Here is a 19,864-nt window from a genome sequence, read left to right as displayed (position 1 = left end):
TAGAGGGAAGCGGAGGGGGGAGGGAGGAGGACATTTGGCAGAAGGAGGGAGGGCATGAGGAGGGATCTCATCTAATGTGCACATTGTGAGAGTGTATAACATGCTCCATGGGTGAGGGGCTCTTTTACAAATGGAACTTAACCCTGGAAGTAAGAATAATGTAACCTAAAAATTGTACCCTCATGTTAATTTGAAATATTTGAATAATATTAATCTGAAAAAATTTAAAAAGTACTCAAAAAAGATTTCAAATTACATAAAAAATTTATCTAATTTACATTTACCTATTTTAAAATATTTACCTGGATTACTTATGATAAATGAGATATTAGACAAAGCTGGTCATCATTTCAAGTTATTTTCTTGTTGACCATTTTTATAACTTGTGAATAGCAAGTGTTCAATCAACTAAGTAGGAATCTTAAAGTTAAATATATGGGCATTTTGCCATTAACTCAGATGATGCAGCTGTTTTCATTAAACCAACAAAATTAAATTCATGTTACTTGTGAAAAAATTACACAAAGAAAGCTCACTCTGTTGTAAGCTGGTTTTGTAGTTTTATAGCCCCTGTGCTTTGCAAACCCTGACACCTTAAAACACCTAGTAGAAATAAATATAAAACTGTTTGACTTGTAAACCCAGGAAAAACATATGCTGGCAATTTCAAATACATTAAACAATTTTTTTTTTACCAGTAATTTTAAAACTAGCCTATATAAGATTTATGTAAGTCACATCAAGTAAAATGTATTTGGGTTAATTGGGAGCAAGAGCAAGACCCTGTCTCTACCAAAAATAGAAAAACTTGCCAGGTGTTGTGGTGGGTGCCTGTAGTCCCAGTTATTCAGGAGGCTGAGGCAAGAGGATCGTTTGAGCCCAGGAGTTTGAGGTTGCTATGAGCTATGACACCATGGGCTCTCTACCTAGGGTGGCAGAGTAAAACTCTGTATCAGGAAGAAAAAAGAAAACAATTTTAGTTATGAGGTAATACAAGCTTACTGGTTTATGAAAGATAGTTGGATCCAAATTATATTTTTGACAAATTGGAACATGTTCACATGATAAAACTTAATTTACCCCAATAGGTAATCTAATGAAAGCTATGGACCAAAATTTGGGGTAAAGCCTTTTCCATGACAGTTTGATTTTTAAAAACATCTTTCACGGGTCAGCTCCTGTGGCTCAGTAAGTAGGGTGCCAGCCCCATATACCGAGGGTGGAAGGTTCAAACTCGGCCCCAGCCAAACTGCAACAAAAAATAGCTGGGTGTTGTGGTGGGTGCCTATAGTCCCAGCTACTTGGGAGGCTGAGGCAAGAGAATCGCCTAAGCCCAGGAGCTGGAGGTTGCTGTGAGCTGTGATGCCATAGCACTCTACCGTGGGCGACAAAGTGAAACTCTATCTCTAAAAAAACCAAAAAAACAAAAAAAGCTTTCACTTCCATCTCCTCTTTTCCTTTCTTAAAAAATTTCAAATGAGTTTAAGGTTAAATTTTCAATGTTTAACTTTTAGCTAGGATGGGATAAATCCTATAAGAGAAATAAAATCTCCAAGTAGCCTGGAACTAGTAACAAATCTGTCTTTTGTTTGTTGGTCTGGTTTGCTTGATTAGCAAATGAAGACAGAAAAGACTTTTAATGGTTTTTTTCTTCTGATATTTTCTTTTTGGCCTCTGTGTGGCAAAAAAAAAGCAAAATTTATATGAGACAGGGATACCATATATTGTTGCTCTGAACTCAAAATTTTGACCTGTTTGATGTGAGAGCCTAACTTTTATAAACATTTATCTAGTTCTATTTCTTTTTTCTTTTAATTATTAATGTGTAAATTAAATATTCCAATTCCATATGCAATCATTAGTCAGGCAAACCTAAATTTATATTTCTAAAAGGTGTCTAGGTTGTTGGTTACCATGGAACTATTGTAATTTTTAAAGCCATTAATTTGAAAGCCCTTTTTAAAGACTTTTTATTGTGGCTGAAAGGCCACGAAGAATGAGTTTTATCTCATTACTGGCAGGAAAGTCAGCAGATTCCAAGTAGGCAGAAATTAAAAATAGAATGAGAACTTTAAAGATTCTACATGTTAATACTATAGTTGGAGTTTTTTCAGATAATAACCATTTGAGCTATAATTTTTCTTTAATCTAATTTTGCCTATGTCAAAATGTGCACATGAACAGGCCATGATAATATGCAGCCAGCTTGAGTTCCAGAATAGCTGGCATGCCTTACTATTTGAGAATCCCAGTCTATTTCTTATTAATCTTTTGAGAGCAAAGAAAAGGCTTTGTGTAAATTCTGTTAGGGAACATCAGGAGTTTAGATGTGTGTTTTAGATGATGGCAACCACCTGGTGACATTTAATAACCATCCATTTATTTTTGCTTTTGGATGATTTTTAGAAACAAGCAATGGAAAAGAGTTAAACCAAATTAAAAAAAAACACAATAAAGAGTATACACAAAAATTTTAACTTAGGTGTATATATCTAAGTAGACATGCAAACCAGAAAAGACATACCTCCCAGGCTGAATATAAATTCTGTAGAAACCGTAAGTACTCAATGCAGAAAGACATGTTTTTATACTAGAAGGAACTTATCAGGAAAAATGAAAAAACTGTTACCCTTCCAGGAGGATGTATGGTCCTTTATTAGGGTGGCCTTATCCAAACCAGATACCAAATAATACTAAAAAGCTCCTACTAAAAAGAGAGAGGCTCAACTTGAGAGAAGACCCACCAGGGCAGAAAAGGCAAACCTTGGTGGCAGAAAGCTCAAAGAGCTCAACTGAATACTGCACACCAGTTCTAAGAATACCAATTCCTTCTGATGGTGATCTTTTTCAGGTCCTGTTTTTAACACCATAAATGTCAGCCTAAATAACAAACATTGGGAGAGGAAGTGATGTGAATTATTTAACTCAGAAAATGGATAATGTATACATACCAGAGAAATTTATTGGGAAATTTGTCATGTTGAGATATGTAGTCATGAATATAAACTGAGACCATGCCTCATGGTGGTTTGTTTTCTTTCAACTTTGTTACTCTGTGGACACAGAACAGGGAGATGGTTCATTTTGTCTTGTACATATTTGCAGAGAAAGTGTAGGCCAAGGGAATGAAGTTGTACATGGGAGAGAATATTATAATTAACCACAGACTCTGAACTGGGTAAAGAAAGAGGCAAGGACATGTTAGGGATGACAACTGTAAAAATAATTGTTATGGTCAATACTTTCAGTGGTTCTCAACCTTCCTAATGCTGCAACCCTTTAATATAGTCCAAAGGGGTCCTAACCGACAGGTTGAGAACCGCTGCTTAGAAGATCTTATCATAGCTGAAGAAATATTCTATTGGGGTTATTGAAAAGGTGAACTGGAAGGAAAGAAGAACACAATCAATGGATGGACCACTAGCAAAAGCAATTTGAGCAACAGTGCCATTATTGGTGATGGTGAGGTCTGGAGCCTCATTGTCCAGTGGTTATTTAAATTTAAATAAAATTAAAAATTCAAGTTCTCAGATGCACTAGGCAGGTTTCTGGTGCTCCATAGCAATATGTGGCTAGTGGCTACCATATCGAACAGCACAGGTAGAGAACATTTCCATCATCACAGAAGGTTCTATGGAGTTCTATGGAACAGCTCTTCTTTAGTACAACTGTGAGAAGTAGTGGCTGAAGGGGGAGAAGAAAAAGTTTATCTAAGGTAAGAACTAAGGGGGTTCGTAGGGTCATCTTGGCCAATGATAAAATCACTAACAATTGAGATAAGAGTTAAGGTAGGGGTAATATCAGAGGGAGTACCATCACACAGCCCTTGGGGAGAGGAATTCTGGTGAGGGAATTGCAGAGAAAGAGTTGGGGTACTGGGAACTTCTGTTTTCTACTAGTCCCCAGAGTTACCACCTACTCATTAGCATGCCACCCCCTGAGCCCCCACCATTAAGGCCAGCCTCCTGTCCTTCACCAGGGGCTGCATTGCTCCCAAGAGAATCAGCCAAATACTGGCATTCTCTCTAGGTGCTTGCCCAAGAGGAGACTGAGGCATCTCAGACCTTAGCTGCCCCTGACCCCAGGCTGACAGAGCAGAACCTCACAGTCTATCCTTGTATGTAGAGGTGCCCAGAGTCTTCAAGAAGATGCAGCCTACTTCCCTCCCAGAGCCCTGGGTGAGAAAAAAGGAATGGAACTGAGGCTAGGGTTGGGAACCAGAACTTCTGGTTTTAACTTACCAGGGCAGACTGAGACTCCAGTTTCTGTTTTGACAACTGAGTGGCACATGGTCATTGTCAGACCAAAACTGGTCCATGGGCACAGAGCACAAACCTCATTGAAATTCTTTCCCAGGGAGAAGAGGAGGCAACAAGACCCAAGTCTCAAGATTCCCATTAGTTGAAGGACATCACGAGAGGCACCAGACCAGGTTAGACCTTTACTGGGGACAAAAGACACAGTGCTCCTTCTTGGCAGCCCTTAGGAGTTGGCTATCTCAATGTGGAACTGCAGGTGAGTGGCTGTGACCATACAGTGGCCCCGGAGGAGAGTACAGGTCTGGCAGTTGTGGTGTTGCCAGTGGCACTGGATGACATAGAGGGCATTGAGCACCTGGCAGTAACGCCAGTGGATGCGCCACATACGGACCAAAGACTGCAGCTTGATCACTGCTCTCTCTTTGGTTATGTAGGTGACCAGAGCTGCCCGCCGCTTCTTCTCCAGCATCCTTGACAGCATCATCTTCCACCAGCACTGAATTATCCAGGCCCTGAGAGCCATGTGCAGTAGTGTCCGGCGCACCAGGGTGCCACGCCACCAGGCCTGGATGATTATAGCTGCTTTGTTTCTTTTTTTTTGTTTTTTCTAGACAGAGACAAAAGGAACTTCCTGCCACTAACCTGTAGGATTTTCCCAGAAGGAGTCTGGATTGTGTCTCTTAAAAGGCAGCCCTTCCTTAAAGAACTCAGGATAGTTAGCCAGACGCTGATTTGGGGCCAGCAGACCTGTTGGTGACCCTTCTCTGCCACTATCAACACTTTACCTCACTTTGAGTCATGGTGTCTTTCTGTTGCCTACTTCACCAGTGCACAGATGAAAGGAAAACCATTAGTATCTGGAAAGGTGCATTAGGGACTGAGGGATCTTATTAGTCACACTCCACGTCTTCTGTATTCATTGGGTTGGAAAAATTTGGCCTTATAACCTTTTACCTAGTTATTTTCTGCTAATTCCAATCTCAAACCGCCATTAGCTGCTTTCTCTCTGTTACAACCACGTATTTTGATACATGTATTTTGGTGGGTTTCCATACCCTGACCAGAATCTACTTCCAGCCTTCTCATATTTAGAACATTCTACTCTCTGAGTTCTCACATTCTCACCTCTCAGCCCTATGTATTTCTTGGTGGCTTTCATTCTTACTGATCACTCTGTAGGTCTCGATCAGACCCAGATATAGACAGCCCAGACTGAGAAGGGGATGGAGGAAAAATGAGCTGAAATTGACTTGACTCCTAATTAGATTCTGGATCTATAAGAGGCAAAATCCCACACCCTTATGGCATAGATACAAACATTTTAGATTTCTCTAACTACATAGAGTCTACCCACCTTCGTTAGCTTCTGTCTCACCGTATATTCAGCGATTTCTTCAACATCTTCAATTACAATTAAAACTAAATTGCCTTTGGTCTGTCATCAGAATTAAATGAGAAAGGAATGGATGAGTTAAGACTGTTGTTTCTCTTTGTGGCTCTGTACAAGAGCATTCATTGCTTTAAGGTTCCCTCTTTTCCCAAGACCTGTGAAATCCAGGGAGATACCCACCCACCCCTAGCCCTACTAGAAGATCTGGTTCTATCTCTTACACAAAATTGAATCCCCATGGCTTGTCTCTAGATGGTTCATTGGCCCTGATTTCTCTGCTTCCCAAGGTCTAGCATGAATAAAATGAGTGAAGGGAGAGCTATGAATTCACAATTGCATTATGACATAGGGATCAGGACATCTGCCACAGAGTTGGGGCTTTATTAGAAATAAGGTCCATGGAAACCGGTACTACCTGCCTATTTCTCTCCTGTCAGAGATGTGCCAGAGCTCAGTGTGGAAAAGGCATATGAGTGCCATTTCAGAGTGCTACTCCTGTGAAGGCCATCCATAGTTCCTTCTAGCTGTTGGTCACATAGCAGAGTGGGAGGGAGCATAGCAGTGAGTGCCCACACAGCTTTTTGGGGTCTTCTCAGATTTAGCATTTGCTGTTTTCTCTTGACTCTGGCTTCAGGACCTCACATCACCTTAGGAAATCAGAGGAATCTAGAAAGCAGTAAAATAAAGATAAAAACTTAATGACATGGAAAACAAAAATGGACAGTAGTAAATAAATTTGAAAGAAAGTAGTTTGGCAAGACTTTTTTATTTTATTACTTTTATTTTTTATTAAATCATAGCAGTGTACATTAATACTATCATGGGGTACAGTGTACTGTTTCTATATACAATTTGAAATACTTTCATCCAACTGGTTAACATAGCCTTCATGTCTTTTTCTTAGTTATTGTGTTAAGACATTTATATTCTACATTTAGAGAGATTCACATGTACCCTTATAGAATGAACCATAGGCGTGATCCCACCAATCACCGTCCCCCCCCATCCTCCCTCTTCCCCTCCCCTCCCTCTCCCTTCTCCCCATATTCCTGGGCTAAAATTGGGTTATAGCTTTCCTATGAAAGCTATAAATTAGTTTCATAGTAGGGCTGAGTACATTGGATACTTTTTCTTCCATTCTTGAGATACTTTGCTAAGAAGAATATTCTCCAGCTTCATCCATGTAAACGTGAAGGAGGTAAAGTCTCCATCTTTCTTAATGGCTGCATAGTATTCCATGGTGTTCATATACCATGGTGAGCCATTCATGGGTCGATGGGCATTTGGGCTTCTTCCATGACCTAGCAATTATGAATTGGGCTGCAATGAACATTCTGATACAAATATCTTTATTGTAGTGTGATTTTTGGTCTTCTGGATATATACCTAATAGAGGAATTATAGGATCAAATGGCAGGTCTATTTTTAGTTCTCTAAGTGTTGTCCAGATGTCTTTTCAAAAGGAATGTATTAGTTTGCAGTCCCACCAGCAGTGTAGGAGTGTTGCCTTTTCTCCACAACCACGCCAGCATCTGTGATTTTGAGATTTTGTGATATGGGCTAATCTTACTGGAGTTAGGTGATATCTCAAAGTAGTTTTGATTTGCATTTCTCTGATTATTAAGGATGGTGAGCATTTTTCATATATCTGTAGGCCATGCACCTGTTTTCAGAGAAGTTTCTCTTCAAGTCCCTTGCCCACCATGAGAGAAGATCACTTGTTCTCTTCTTGCTAATACGTTTGAGTTCTCTGTGGATTCTGGTTATTAACCATTTGTAGGAGTCATAACCAGCAAATATCTTCTCCCATTCTGAGGGCTTTCTACTTGCTTTACTTACTGTGGTCTTGGCTGTGCAGAAGCTTTTTAATTTGATGAGGTCCCAGTAGTGTATTTTTGATGTTGCTTCAATTGCCCGGGGGATCCTCCTCATAAAATTTTTGCCCAGGCCGATTTCTTCCAGCAAGATCATTTTAAAGATAAACACTCCATGAAAGTGGAATATAATAACAAATTTGAATGATAAGAGGGAATGATTTTCTTTTTTCTTTTTCTTTTTTATTTTTTCCTTTTGATACAGAGTCTCAGGCTGTTTCCCTGGGTAGAGTACCATGGCATCATCATAGCTCACTGCAACCTTCAACTCTTGGGCTCAAGCGATCCTCTTGCCTCAGGTTTTTTTGTTTTTTTTTTTTCTATTTTTAGTAGAGACAGGGTCTTGCTCTTGCTCAGTCTGGTCTCAAACCCATGAGCTCAAGCAATCCACCCATTTTGGCCTCCCAGAGTGCAAAGGATTACAGATGTGAGCCACTGTCCCAGCTAGAAATGATTTTCTAACAAAATATAAATTGCCAAAATTAACTGAAGAAAATGTGTAAAAGCTGATAAATTGAGAAGGCCATTAAAGATCCAGCATAAATAAGGCACCAAGACCACATAGATTCATATCCAAATTTTAAAATACTTATGAACTCAGGTATTTCCAATATGATTCAAACTACTCAAATGTATTTTAAAAGAGAAAAATTTCTATCAAGCATTTCATGAGGCCTATGTTAGTTTCCTGAAATGTCCTGATGGGATTTTGAATATAAGAGGCATTGGTTTTGGGGGAAAAGGCTATCTCGGTGAAACTGAACTTTACCTTCTAAGAACATGGACTATTCCTCTACTTGTTTGGGAATTATTCTCTTTCTGCACAGGTCTTTTTTTTTTAAAGATATAACTCCTATCCCATTCAACTCATCATCTAAAACTGTACAAATTAGTGGTTTTTAGTATATTCACAAGGTTGTACAACCATCACCCCTATCTGATTCCAGAATATTTTATCACTTCCCAAATAAATCCCATACACATCAGAAATCAGTCCCCATTATCCCCTTCCCCAGTCCCTGGAAACCACTAATCTACTTTCTGTCTCTATAGATTTTCCTATTTTGGTAATTTTATATGACTGGAATCATACAATAACTGTCTTTTTGTGTCTGGCTCCTTTCACTTAATGGTTTCAAAGTTCATTCATGTTGACGTATGTATCACCACATGATACCTTTCTATTAGGTAAATGATATTCCATTGCATGAATATACCACTTCTGTTTATTAATCCATCTGATCTTGGACATTTGGGTTGTTTCCACCTTTGTGCTGTTATGAATAATGCTGCTGTAAACATTCATGTACAGGTTTTTATGTGGACGTATTTTCAGTTCTCTTGGGTATATATCTAAGTGTAGAATGTCTGGGTTGTATGGTAAGCTTTTTATTTAACCATTTGAGTTACAGATGCATTACACCATTTTACTTTTCTACCAGCTGTGTATGTAGGGTTCCATTCTTCTATATCCTTGCCAACACTTGTTATCTGTTTTGATTACAGTTACACTACTGAGTGTGGAGCAGTAACTCACTGAGATTTTAATTTTAAATTTCCTTATCATTAATAAGGTTAATTGTTCTTTAAAATTTTGTAGGCTTCACCAGAGAAGCCATCTGGCTCTGGGTGTTTCTTTGTGGGAAGTTGCTTTATTACTAATTCAATCTCTTTACTTCTTTGGGTTAGGTCTATTCATATTTTCCCGATGCAGTTGGGTTATAGTTTGCTTTTATGTATTTTATTATTCTTTTTAGGGATAAAGTCTTGCTTTGTTGCCTGGGCTAGAGTTTAGTGACATCATCATAGTTTACTGCAACTTCAAACTCTTGGCCTCAAGCGATCTGCCTGCCTCAACCACCCAAAGTGTGGTGAGGCCACTGCTCACAGGTGTGAGCCACTCCTCCTCACTGGTTATTACACACTTTAGAGAGACAAGAATTACAAAAATTATAAATTTTTAATTATAAATTTATAAAAATTTGATTATTTAATTATAAATTTATTAAAAATTATAATTTTTTTAATTTATAAAACCATTAATACATGGAAGTTAAACACTGGTTTGGCCCCCAAAGGTGGGACATCTCAAAGTGGTATAGGGGCTTACAGGTTATAGGCGGGTTCAAAGAGTCTTTGATTTGCAGTTGGTTAAAAGAATGATGTTTTGCCAAAAAGTTTAGAATGTTTTAAGATAAGGAAGTCTGTTAGTCAGAGACAAGTCACATTATGCCAACTCAAGTGATATGTTAAGCAAGTTGATGGTCTGTAGGTTATTTAACCTTTGCTCTACATGACCTTAGGTGCTGTTAATAATTTAGTATCTAAATTCCAAAGGGATGGGGTATAGTGGGGCACATCCAACCTCCCTTTCTTCATGGCTGGGAACCCAATTTTAAGGTTTTTGGGGGTCCCCTTGGCCAAGAGGGGATCCATTCAGTTGGTGGAGCAGGTGGGGGGAAGTACTTACGGGTTTTTTTGTTGTTGTTTTTAGAGACAGAGTTTCACTTTGTTGCCCTCTATAGAGTCCTATGGTGTCACAACTCACAGCAACCTCCAGCTCTTGGGCTTAAGCGATTCTCTTGCCTCAGCCTCCCGAGTGGCTGGGACTACAGGCGCTCGACACAATGCCCCACTATATTTTTGTTGTTGTTGCAGTTTGGCCAGGGCAATTTGAACCCGCCATCCTTGGTATATGGAGCTGGCACTCTACTCACTGAGTTACAGTCGCCACCCAGGATTTTATTTTAGTTTACAATACCTACAATACACATAGATTGAAACATATTGACTATGTTAAATTTCACGATTTCATGGTGATACTTTAAAAAACTACATGAGAGTCAGCTGTAATCTAAGCAGCTATATTCTTTTGTTTCTCTGATTATAGATTAAGCTTTTTCCTTTAGCTGCATTGTTTTGTAAAATGTTAGAAATGGTGGAAAGGTACCAAGGAAGAGCCTTCTCCTCTCCATTTTTGACTTCCAATATAGATTAACCTCCTTCACAGGTCTCACACAAATACTTCATGGCTATCGCATTAAGATTAAATGTTTTTTTTTTCTTTTTTCTCTCTCTCTCTTTCTCTTTTTTTTTTTGAAATAGGATCTGACATTGTTGCCCAGGTTGGAGTGCAGTGGCATTATCATAGCTCACTGCTAGCTGTAACTTTAAACTTCTGGGCTAGAGCTATCCTCCCACCTCATCCTCACAAATAGCTGAGACTCCAGGTGTGTCCCACCATGCCTGGTTAATTTTTAATTTTTTTGTAGAGATTGTGGGTGGGGGGCATGTCTCAATATGTTGCCAGGCCTCAAGCAGTCCTCCAACCATGGCCTCCCAAAGTGCTGGATTACAGGCGTAAGTTTAAGATCCAATCTTAAATAAACTTTAAATTGGAAAGGAAATGAAAACCAGCTTTGAAGGAAACAAGCTGCATGGCTTGGTGCCCTTAGCACAGTGGTTGTGGTGCCGGCCACATACACCAAGGCTTGTGGGTTCAAACCCAGCCTGGGCCAGCTAAACAACAATGATAACGATAATTAAAAAAAATAGCTGGGCGTTGTGGCAGGCACCTGTAATTCCAGCTACTTGGGAGACTGAGGCAAGAGAATCATTTAAGCCCAAGAGTTTGAGGTTGCTGTGAGTTGTGACACCACTGCACTCTACCGGTGACAAAGTGAGACTCTGTTTCAAAACCCCCCCCCCAAAACAAAAAACCAATCTGCATGGAAAAGCAAACTGTAACTAATTAATGTGTTGTAATTTTACACCAGCCTTATATATAAAAATTGTAATCATATTAATTTTTGTTGTCTTCTTCCTATATAAACAAGAACTTGACTTTTAACTTCGGAGCATAGACTTCATTTCTTTGGAGTCTATGTGTCCCAGAATGGCCATTCCTTGCTTTTTGCTTGAATAAATGTTTTAAAACTAGATTCATATCCTTTTGATTATTTCAGGTTGATATAGGAAAAAACAAAGTCAGTTTATCCTGTCACATAGTCAATTTCACTTAATACAGTACTTCACCTCTGGGTACCAAGAATTATGTGGTGGAGATTTCTCCCTCCAAGCACCAGCTAGGTGTCCTGTACTTCAGTTCACTTCTGATACTGTAGCTGGAGATAGTGTCAAGTCCTACAGATTGAGGGGTCAGTCCTATGATTTGTCCCCTACTTCCAATCACAAAGTTGAAATTGGGGTTAGAATAACGAATCTGGATATAAATCATGGGTGGCAAGATCTTCTCCTTGTGTTTAATTAATTTGCCAGAGCAGCTCACAAAATTCAGGGAAACACTGTTTACATTTACTCATTTACTATAAACAATTTTACAAAGGATAAAGGTAGGGACCAAAGATATGCCCAGGGTGAGATCCTGTGTCCTCTCTGGGCACCACCCTCTGCGAGCTTCCTCATGTTCGGCTCTCCAGAAGCTCCCCAAACTCTGTCCTTTTGGGTTCTTGTGGAGGCTTTATTATGCAGGCATGATTGATTACATTATTGGCCAGGGTGATCGCTCAACCTTCATCCCCTTTCTCCTCCCTGGAGGCCGGGGCATGTGACTGAAAGTTCCAACCTTCAAATCACATGGTAGGTTCCCCAGACTACCACCCATCTTTAGCTATCCAAGACCCCCCCAGCCCTCAGCCAACTCATTAACTTGCAAAAGATACTTATTACTTTGGAGATCCTAAGGATTCTAAGAAAAGGGGTGGGAAGCAAAAATCAAATATATATATTTTACAGTGTCACAGTTATTATGACTAAAGTGCCTGTGAACAATTTTGTACAAATTTTTCTTTTAACATTCATTTCCATTCTTTTGGGTCTATGCTTAGGGGTGAAATTGCTGAGTTATACAGTAATTCCCAGTTTAACTTTTTGAGGACCCACAAAAGTGTTTTCCGTAGTAACCACACCATTTTACATTTTTACCAACCATATAAGAGACAGCCACTTTGCTCGCATCCTTACCAGAATTTAGCGTTGTCACTATATTTTAAATTTAGCCATTCCAATTAGGTGTGTGGTGATATCTAATTGTGGTTTTTAATTTGCATTTCCCTAGTTGCTAATGATGTTGAATATCTTTTCATGTGCCTATTTGCCATCTGTACATCCACATCAATAAATGTTTCTTGGTGTCTTTTGCTGATTTAAAAAATTAGTCTGTTTAGTTTTTATGGTTGAGTTTTGATAGTTCTTTGTGTATTCTGTGTACTGGTCCTTTGTCAAACATGTGGTTCACAAATATCTCCTCTCATTCTGCAGTTTGTCTTTTCATCTCCTTAACAAAGTCTTTCTTCACAGGGCAAAAGTTTTTAAAATTTTAATGAGGTCCAATTTATCAACTTTTCCTTCTATGGACCATCGTGCTTTTGATATCAAATCTAAGATTATTTAACTAGCTCTAGATCCTTGAAATTTTCTCCTATGTTTTTTCTAGAAGTTGTATATTTCTGTCTTACCTTTAGGTCTATGATCCATTTTGAGTTAAAGAGAAAGGTCTAAAGAAATTTGTCCTAGAGATTTATGGTTCTGAATATAAATCAAAACCATACAACATGATAGTTTTTTAAATAAAAGTTTAGTTCATCAGGTCCAAGGATGAAGTGGGTGGAGAGTTGGGTTCATCCAAAGGTGGAGAGCAAGAGGGTCTTTTGTGATAAAATTGTAAGGGAATGCTCACTGGACAGAGGAATTTAAGCTGGGAACAAGGAATGAGAATAAGATGGTGTGATTGGCAGAAAATATTGGTGAGGTTAATCCTTGAGAAGTCCTAATCAGGACTGAAGAAACATTTGAATCAGTGTGTAAGAATCAGTGGCTCTGTAATGGGTTGACAAACTTCTTCTGTTTAGGTAGGTACATGAGGCTTGATGTCCATACATTCTCTGCTATGTAACTATTTGGGAGCAGACTACACCTTTCTGACCTTTTCCCCAGAGGATGGAAGGCCACAAAAAAAAAAAAAAAAAAAATCAGAGAGGAAGGTGGTTAAAATAAACATTGTTGCAGTGGTCAGTGATGAGTGATGACAATGACCGGGGCAATGACTACCCAAAGTGTTGTCTGTGAACTAGAACTAGCGTATGAGCTGTTTGTTACCAGTGAGATAAATATAGAGATTGAGAACAAATGTGTAGAAACTTTTATAGCAAATAATAGTAATATTAGGGGTGTTTTAATAATTAAAAATAAGGTTGGTATTTTGTATGACTTTTCTTTTTTTGAGACAGAGCCTCAAGCTGTCTCCCTGGGTAGAGTGCTGTGGCATCACAGCTCACAGCAACCTCTAACTCCTGGGCTTAAGTAATTCTCTTGCCTCAGCCTCCCAAGTAGCTGGGACTACAGGTGCCCACCACAATGCCTGGCTATTTTTTGGTTAAAGTTGTCATTGTTGTTTGGCGGGCCTGGACTGGATTCGAACCCACCAGCTCTGGTGTATGTGGCTGGCACCTTAGCCACTTGAGCTACTTTTCCATCTACCTTTCTCATAATTCATTTTTATTGTTTTACATAAGAACGGGTCTGTGATGGTTTAGATTTTTTTTTTTTTTTGCAGTTTTTGGCCGGGGCTGGGTTTGAACCCGCCACCTCCGGCATATGAGGCTGGCACCCTACTCCTTTGAGCCATAGGTGCCTCCTGGTTTAGATATTTTTAAAAAGTGGTCCTTCCCCATAGACAACTTGGGAAGCAGTGGTCTAAGGCACATTTTTTATCTCTCAGTACACTTGAACCTATATTTAAACTTCCATGGCACACTTAAATTATATTGATCAAAAAATATACATACTTGGGCGGTGCCTGTGGCTCAGTGGGTAAGGCACCGGACCCATATACTGACGGTGGCGGGTTCAAACCTGGCCCCAGCCAAACTGAAAAAAAAAAAAAATAGCTGGGCACTGTGGCGGGTGCCTGTAGTCCCAGCTACTTGGAAGACCGAGGCAAGAGAATCATCTAAGCCCAGGAATAGGAAGTTGCTGTGAGCTGTGATGCCATAGCATTCTGCCAACGGCGACAAGATTAGATTCTGTCTCTAATATATATATATATATATATATATTTTTTTTTTTCCTTACTGTGCTTCAAACCTCTTTCAAAATAATTAATGATCCTTAAAAATTTTCCTAGCATACCTATGATCCTCTCATGGCACACCAGTAGAAAATTACTGGTCTAAGGTGTGACTGTAGGAGTGGGTGACTGAGATGGGATGGAAGTCAAAATCACTGGAGATAAAGGCCAAGGGCTTTTTTTTTTTTTTTTGGCCAGGGCTGAGTTTGAACCCACCAAGTCCAGCATATGGGGCTGGCGCCCTACACCTTTAGCCACAGGTGCCACCCAAGGCCAAGGGTTTTTGGAACCATCATCCAGTCAATGTTGAAGTCATTAGGGAGGAGCTGACAGCAGTGGGAGCCCTATTGATGTTCAGAACCCTGGGGAAGCAGGTGCTAAGGAGGAAAGAGGGAGACAGAGCTGAGAAATTAGCTATTTTTCAAAGAGGCATCACTTGCTATATGAAACTAACCTCCTCTGCTTGGCCCCTGGTTAAAAGATATTGATTGGCTTTTATATGTGATTTTACATTTGGGTCTCTCCAATTTTAGACTGAGCTCCTGCACCAAGCCCCACAGACCAATCATGGTGGAGTCACCTGTGCTGAAGTACCCCATCACAAAGCAGACCCTACATTGTTTATCTGACTTTCCACATATAAGGAGAGTGAAAGGTAAGAGCCACATTCCCAAAGAGGTCAGTGTAAGCTGGCATCATAAGGAAGATCCCTCTGCTTTAAGTTTTACAAGAAAAGTAACTTCGAAATGATTGATCTGTTTCTGCTTTTCTCAGCCTTTTTTTGTAAATAAAACCAACCTCCTCTGCTCGGGCCATGAGAATACTCATTCTGTTTTATAGGATGAGGAGAGGCCCAATTTTAAAATCACGTATAAAAGCCAATCAGTACCTTTAAGCTAAACTTGTTACCATTTTGTCTTTTGACACTGCCCATGAATGGTCAAGTTAGCATGTGTCTTGCAGAGCCTTGGGCCCATCATCACTAAGGCCAGACTCCTGCACTTTCTCTGGGCTGCACTGCTCCCAAGAGAGTGGACCACGTGCTTGACCCTGGGGGTTTGCTGAAGAGAAACCCAATGTGCAGAAGCCCCAGCTGCCTCCCGATGGCAGACTGACAGAGCAAGGCCTCAGAGGCTACTCTCCTGTGAGAGATCGCCCAGAGTCTTTAGGAATATGAAGCCTTCCCAATTCCACTTTCAGGAGAAGGAATGGTGTCAGAGCGATGCAGTGGGACATCTGGCTCTGCATATATGAGGGCAGCCTTGGGCTACAATTTCTGATTTGGAGGTAACATCCATAGCATATGGCCACTGTCACTCCAAATGGGCCATATGCACTGTAAGACAGTGGGGGAGGCACCTGCGCTACAGTCCTTCCCCAGGGAGAGCAGAAGGAGCAGGGCCTGAATGAATCCCTGGAGTGCCTGTGGTTGTGGGAATCACTGAAATTCACAAAACCTGGTCAGACATTTATTAGGGCAGTGGAGCCAGTTCTCCATGCTGCGGGCTTTTCAGACTGACAGGATTTCAATGTGGAACTCTGGCTGCTTTGAAGTGATTCCATATTGTACCCGTAAAAAGCCATCATCCTGGAAGGCAAGGTTGCTCTCTTGGACCTGGAACAGGCAGAGAGTATTGCAAATTTGGCAATAACAGTGGCGACACTGCCACATACGCATCCAGGACTGGAGCTTGACTGCTGCGTGCTCCTGCACAGTGTAGATCCTCAACATGGTCTGGCGCCGCTTGGTTATCTGTCTCTGCAGCACTGTCCTCCACCAGCACTGAATCGTCCAAGCCCTGAGGGCAGCGACCAGCAGGATCCTACGCACTAGGATTCCACGCCACCACGCCTGGATCTGCCGAGCTGCCCGGACCCTCTTTATGTGACGCTTTGCAAGAAGCAACTAATCAAGCAAAGCAGAAGATTCCCAATGAATGTGTCACTGTTGAACACATGTGAACAATCTGTCATTCCCCTGGTGGTTCAGAGGACCCAGGACATCTGGGTGGGGTTTAGCCTCTTCTTCAGTCTTGTCCATGACTATGGGCATTTCTGCCCACCCTGAGAGTCACAGTGTCCTAGTCTATAAAATAGGGATGTGCTTGCCCTGTGGACCTCATGGGTTCATGGAACCAGGAGAAACTCTTTCTGATCCAGAAGATCTGACATGGACTTGAGGAACCAGAGGATACTCATGAGGATGAAGACATTTCTGGCCTTCATCTGGGTCCAAATTTCAGCCCATAACACCACCTCCCACTGCCTTGGAAAATGCTACAGGCTTTCAGGGTCTTCCCTTCCTCTGGCCCTTCCATTGACTTCCACCACTACCTTTCAGTCCCTCAATGTCCTTCTGAGCCTGGCTGACCCAATGCCTTCTCATTTCTCAGGGCGGGACCCCCACGTCGAACGTGGCTGTGCCCAGGCTACTTCCTCCCCCTCCTGTCTATCTCCATACTTAATACAGTTCACTCAGGAGAGAAAGGGATTTAGGATTCGAGAGTGCAATGCTGCACCAATTCCCTTGGGACCAGAGATGGAGCCTTCATTTCTGGGGACTCAAGTGTCAGTGGGTCAGTGATCTGTTGTACTCTTGCACTCCTGGGCCACCTACCTTCTGCTGCCTCTTTTTATCTCTTGCGTTCTGGTCTGGGAGAAGCTTCTGCAATCAGAATGTGGGGTGGAGGAGCACGGGTGAGGACCAGCCTCTGGGCAAAGTCCCCACTGCTCCAGCTCCCCATTCTTTGCCTGGGTCTTATGAAGTCCTCTGGCACTTCCCTCTGCCACAGGACAACTCCCCACCCCTGGAAGAGTATGTCTGCTTATGTCTTACACAAAATTTATTGCCCATGGTTTGGGGCAGTGGTTCAGGTCATCATCCCCCTCTGTTGCTACTCCCTGGCCTTGGCAAGGGCTGGAGGGGTGGAGGAGATAGCCATGATGTCACAAGGGCAACTGTGATCCAGGGATGGACTACAGTCTACAGTGGAGCCTCTACTCTATGAGTCTGTCCTGCCACCAGGATGACTTCTGGTTTGGCCCACATCCAGGGACAGAGCAAATGGTGCCAGGCAGAGGGGGTCACATGGGTCTTCCTACCACACTGGGTCAGGCTGGCTCCAGTGCCCTCTTACCTTTTCTGACAGCAGCCCTTTCTCAGTGGGTGGGTGAGGCCTTCTTTCAATGGGTATCAGAGTGGGTGGGAAGGGTGAGAAGAAGGGTCAAGGAAGGGTCTGGATGGAGGTACATCAGCCAGTTGCTGCTTTCTCCCTCCTGTGGCTGTCCGCTCTGTCTTCTGTGACTATTTAGTGGTGCTTGGCTTACCACTATACGTTCCTTAAAACAAGCTTATCCATCCTGTGTCTGAAACCTCAAGGGCTGGAGGGCATTTTCCTAACATATCCTGGAGCTCTGGAGATACAGCCCCTCCTAGCGCAGCCTTCTCTGGTGGTAGCAGTGGCCACATGTGAACAAGTCTGTCATTCAGGCTTGCTTCTAACACCGGGGTCTTAGTCACGCCACTGCCATTTCTCACCACATTTCACAGCTAGCACTGACTCTTCCTTTAAGGTGTACCTCTCAACTGCCACCCCAGAAGCATAGGATGCAGACAAAGGTCAGATCATGATATGGCATTTTCATTATTCTGACTATGTGAGTGCTGTTGTCGGCCCCATCATGTAGCATTCTAACTCCCTCTCCTTTTCTCACACCACATCACAAAAGAACTGAGAATGTAGAGGTATAAGCAAAATTGACAGATCAGGTAATGACTCCGTAGGCACCCAGGGTCCAGCACATCCTCCATTTTTCTTCTGTCTTCTCCATCTGTGAATTAAATCTGTGTTGGGTCCTCCATTGATTCTCTGTAGGAAACAACACTGTGACTAGCAGCTTCCTGCCATCTCTGTGTGGCCATGGGAGGTGTCCTCTAGGCCCTACACACAGGGGTGGACTTGCTGAGTCCTGGGACATGTGGTCACTGCATGTCACTAAACCCTGAAAGCACTGCATGTCACTAAACCCTCTCCACTATGGCAGCACCAATGTAACTTCTGTCCATCACTTGTAATTTTTGCTAAACTCAAAGGTCAAAAGTGGTGCTGCAACATGAACCCGTGTTCCTTGGGCTTTGCTCGGATTCATGTAGGCACCGTCCTTAGAATGGTGCCTGGTCCTAGGACCTGCTGTGTTTTTTATTCCCTTTATTATTATGTCCTGGCCATTGCGGGGGGCAGGGGAGGACGGTCTCTGTGTAAACTACTCAATCCTGCCATGGGCTTAATTTCTATGGCATCCCCATTATTCCCTTATATGACTTCCTTGGATAATCCTCTGTTGGATAAAAATTTTGCAGACATCCTTTCCTGGACTGTCATTCTGAGAGAGGATACCCAAGAAGGGTGAGGTCTAGGAGAACAGGTCTTCTTAAGGAGACCACAAGGATACACCTGCAAGGTCCTCTCCATGGTGACTCAGCTCTCGGGAATTTGTAACTTGGAAATTTCCAAGTTCTATGAAATCCTGTAGTTCTGTAGGGACTGGAATAGCATCTCCCACTTGATTCAAACTGGCCAATGAGAGGGGTACCTGTGGGGTGGAACTTTTTGACTGTCAATAAAAAGGGAAAGATCAAGCCAGTCAGGGAGCAGGGCCATTTGGAATTCTTCTATGCCATAAGCTCCCGGCTGGTGAATAAAGCCCTTCCTCTTATAAACGTGGTGTTTGGGTGCTCTTTCTCTCTGTTGGGCCTTGTCTTCCTGCAATAATTTGCCTGTTATTTTTTCATGGTTGTATTTCATTGCACAGCTATTTTGAATTTTGGCATGGTCACATCTGTCACAAACCAGTGCAGCAAAGAAGAGCGAACCAGAGTGGAATTGGTGGGGAATGAGGAAAATACAGCATAAGAGAAGACATGGAAACAAAGGATGGGATCAGGAGGTCTGACTGAGCTGATGGCTACAGCCAGCATCAAAGCATAAAATCAGCTTTATTTTATAGTATCTGTATAGGGTCATCCAGAGGGAAGTAGCATAGACAATATGGGGAAATAGCATAAACGAAAGACATAATTTTGGTCTTACAGTACAATTGGAAAATATAAATGATTTTAATAAAGACAAATCATCTTGTTGATGGTTTCTACTCAACTTCATTGACATATGAAGTAAGAAGGGCAAGATCTAGGATCTCAGCATAGTTGACAAAAATAAAAGAAGAATTATATGAGTTAGTAGATTCTACTTAA

At 41.6% G+C, this 19,864-nt stretch overlaps 2 protein-coding genes across 2 annotated transcripts; both read right to left on the bottom strand.

Annotated features, from left to right (window-relative positions):
- Positions 1-4,427: 4,427 nt before the first annotated feature.
- IQCF2 (IQ motif containing F2) lies at positions 4,428-5,925 on the bottom strand. The gene is made up of 3 exons (XM_003789357.2): positions 5,871-5,925; positions 5,599-5,694; positions 4,428-4,866 (listed from the first exon to the last, which is right to left on the bottom strand). Exons 1-3 carry the CDS (start codon positions 5,886-5,888, stop codon positions 4,483-4,485), a joined length of 498 nt encoding a protein of 165 aa, XP_003789405.1. The 5' UTR covers positions 5,889-5,925; the 3' UTR covers positions 4,428-4,482.
- Positions 5,926-16,064: 10,139 nt separating this feature from the next.
- Positions 16,065-17,464, bottom strand: IQCF3 (IQ motif containing F3). The gene is made up of 3 exons (XM_003789356.1): positions 17,447-17,464; positions 17,228-17,275; positions 16,065-16,516 (listed from the first exon to the last, which is right to left on the bottom strand). Exons 1-3 carry the CDS (start codon positions 17,462-17,464, stop codon positions 16,121-16,123), a joined length of 462 nt encoding a protein of 153 aa, XP_003789404.1. The 3' UTR covers positions 16,065-16,120.
- Positions 17,465-19,864: the final 2,400 nt, after the last annotated feature.

Source organism: Otolemur garnettii, unplaced genomic scaffold, assembly GCF_000181295.1.
Source record: "Otolemur garnettii isolate 467f Iridium unplaced genomic scaffold, OtoGar3 scaffold00032, whole genome shotgun sequence".
Classification (NCBI taxonomy): Eukaryota; Metazoa; Chordata; class Mammalia; order Primates; family Galagidae; genus Otolemur; species Otolemur garnettii.
This window is presented reverse-complemented; position numbering and strand designations above follow the sequence as displayed.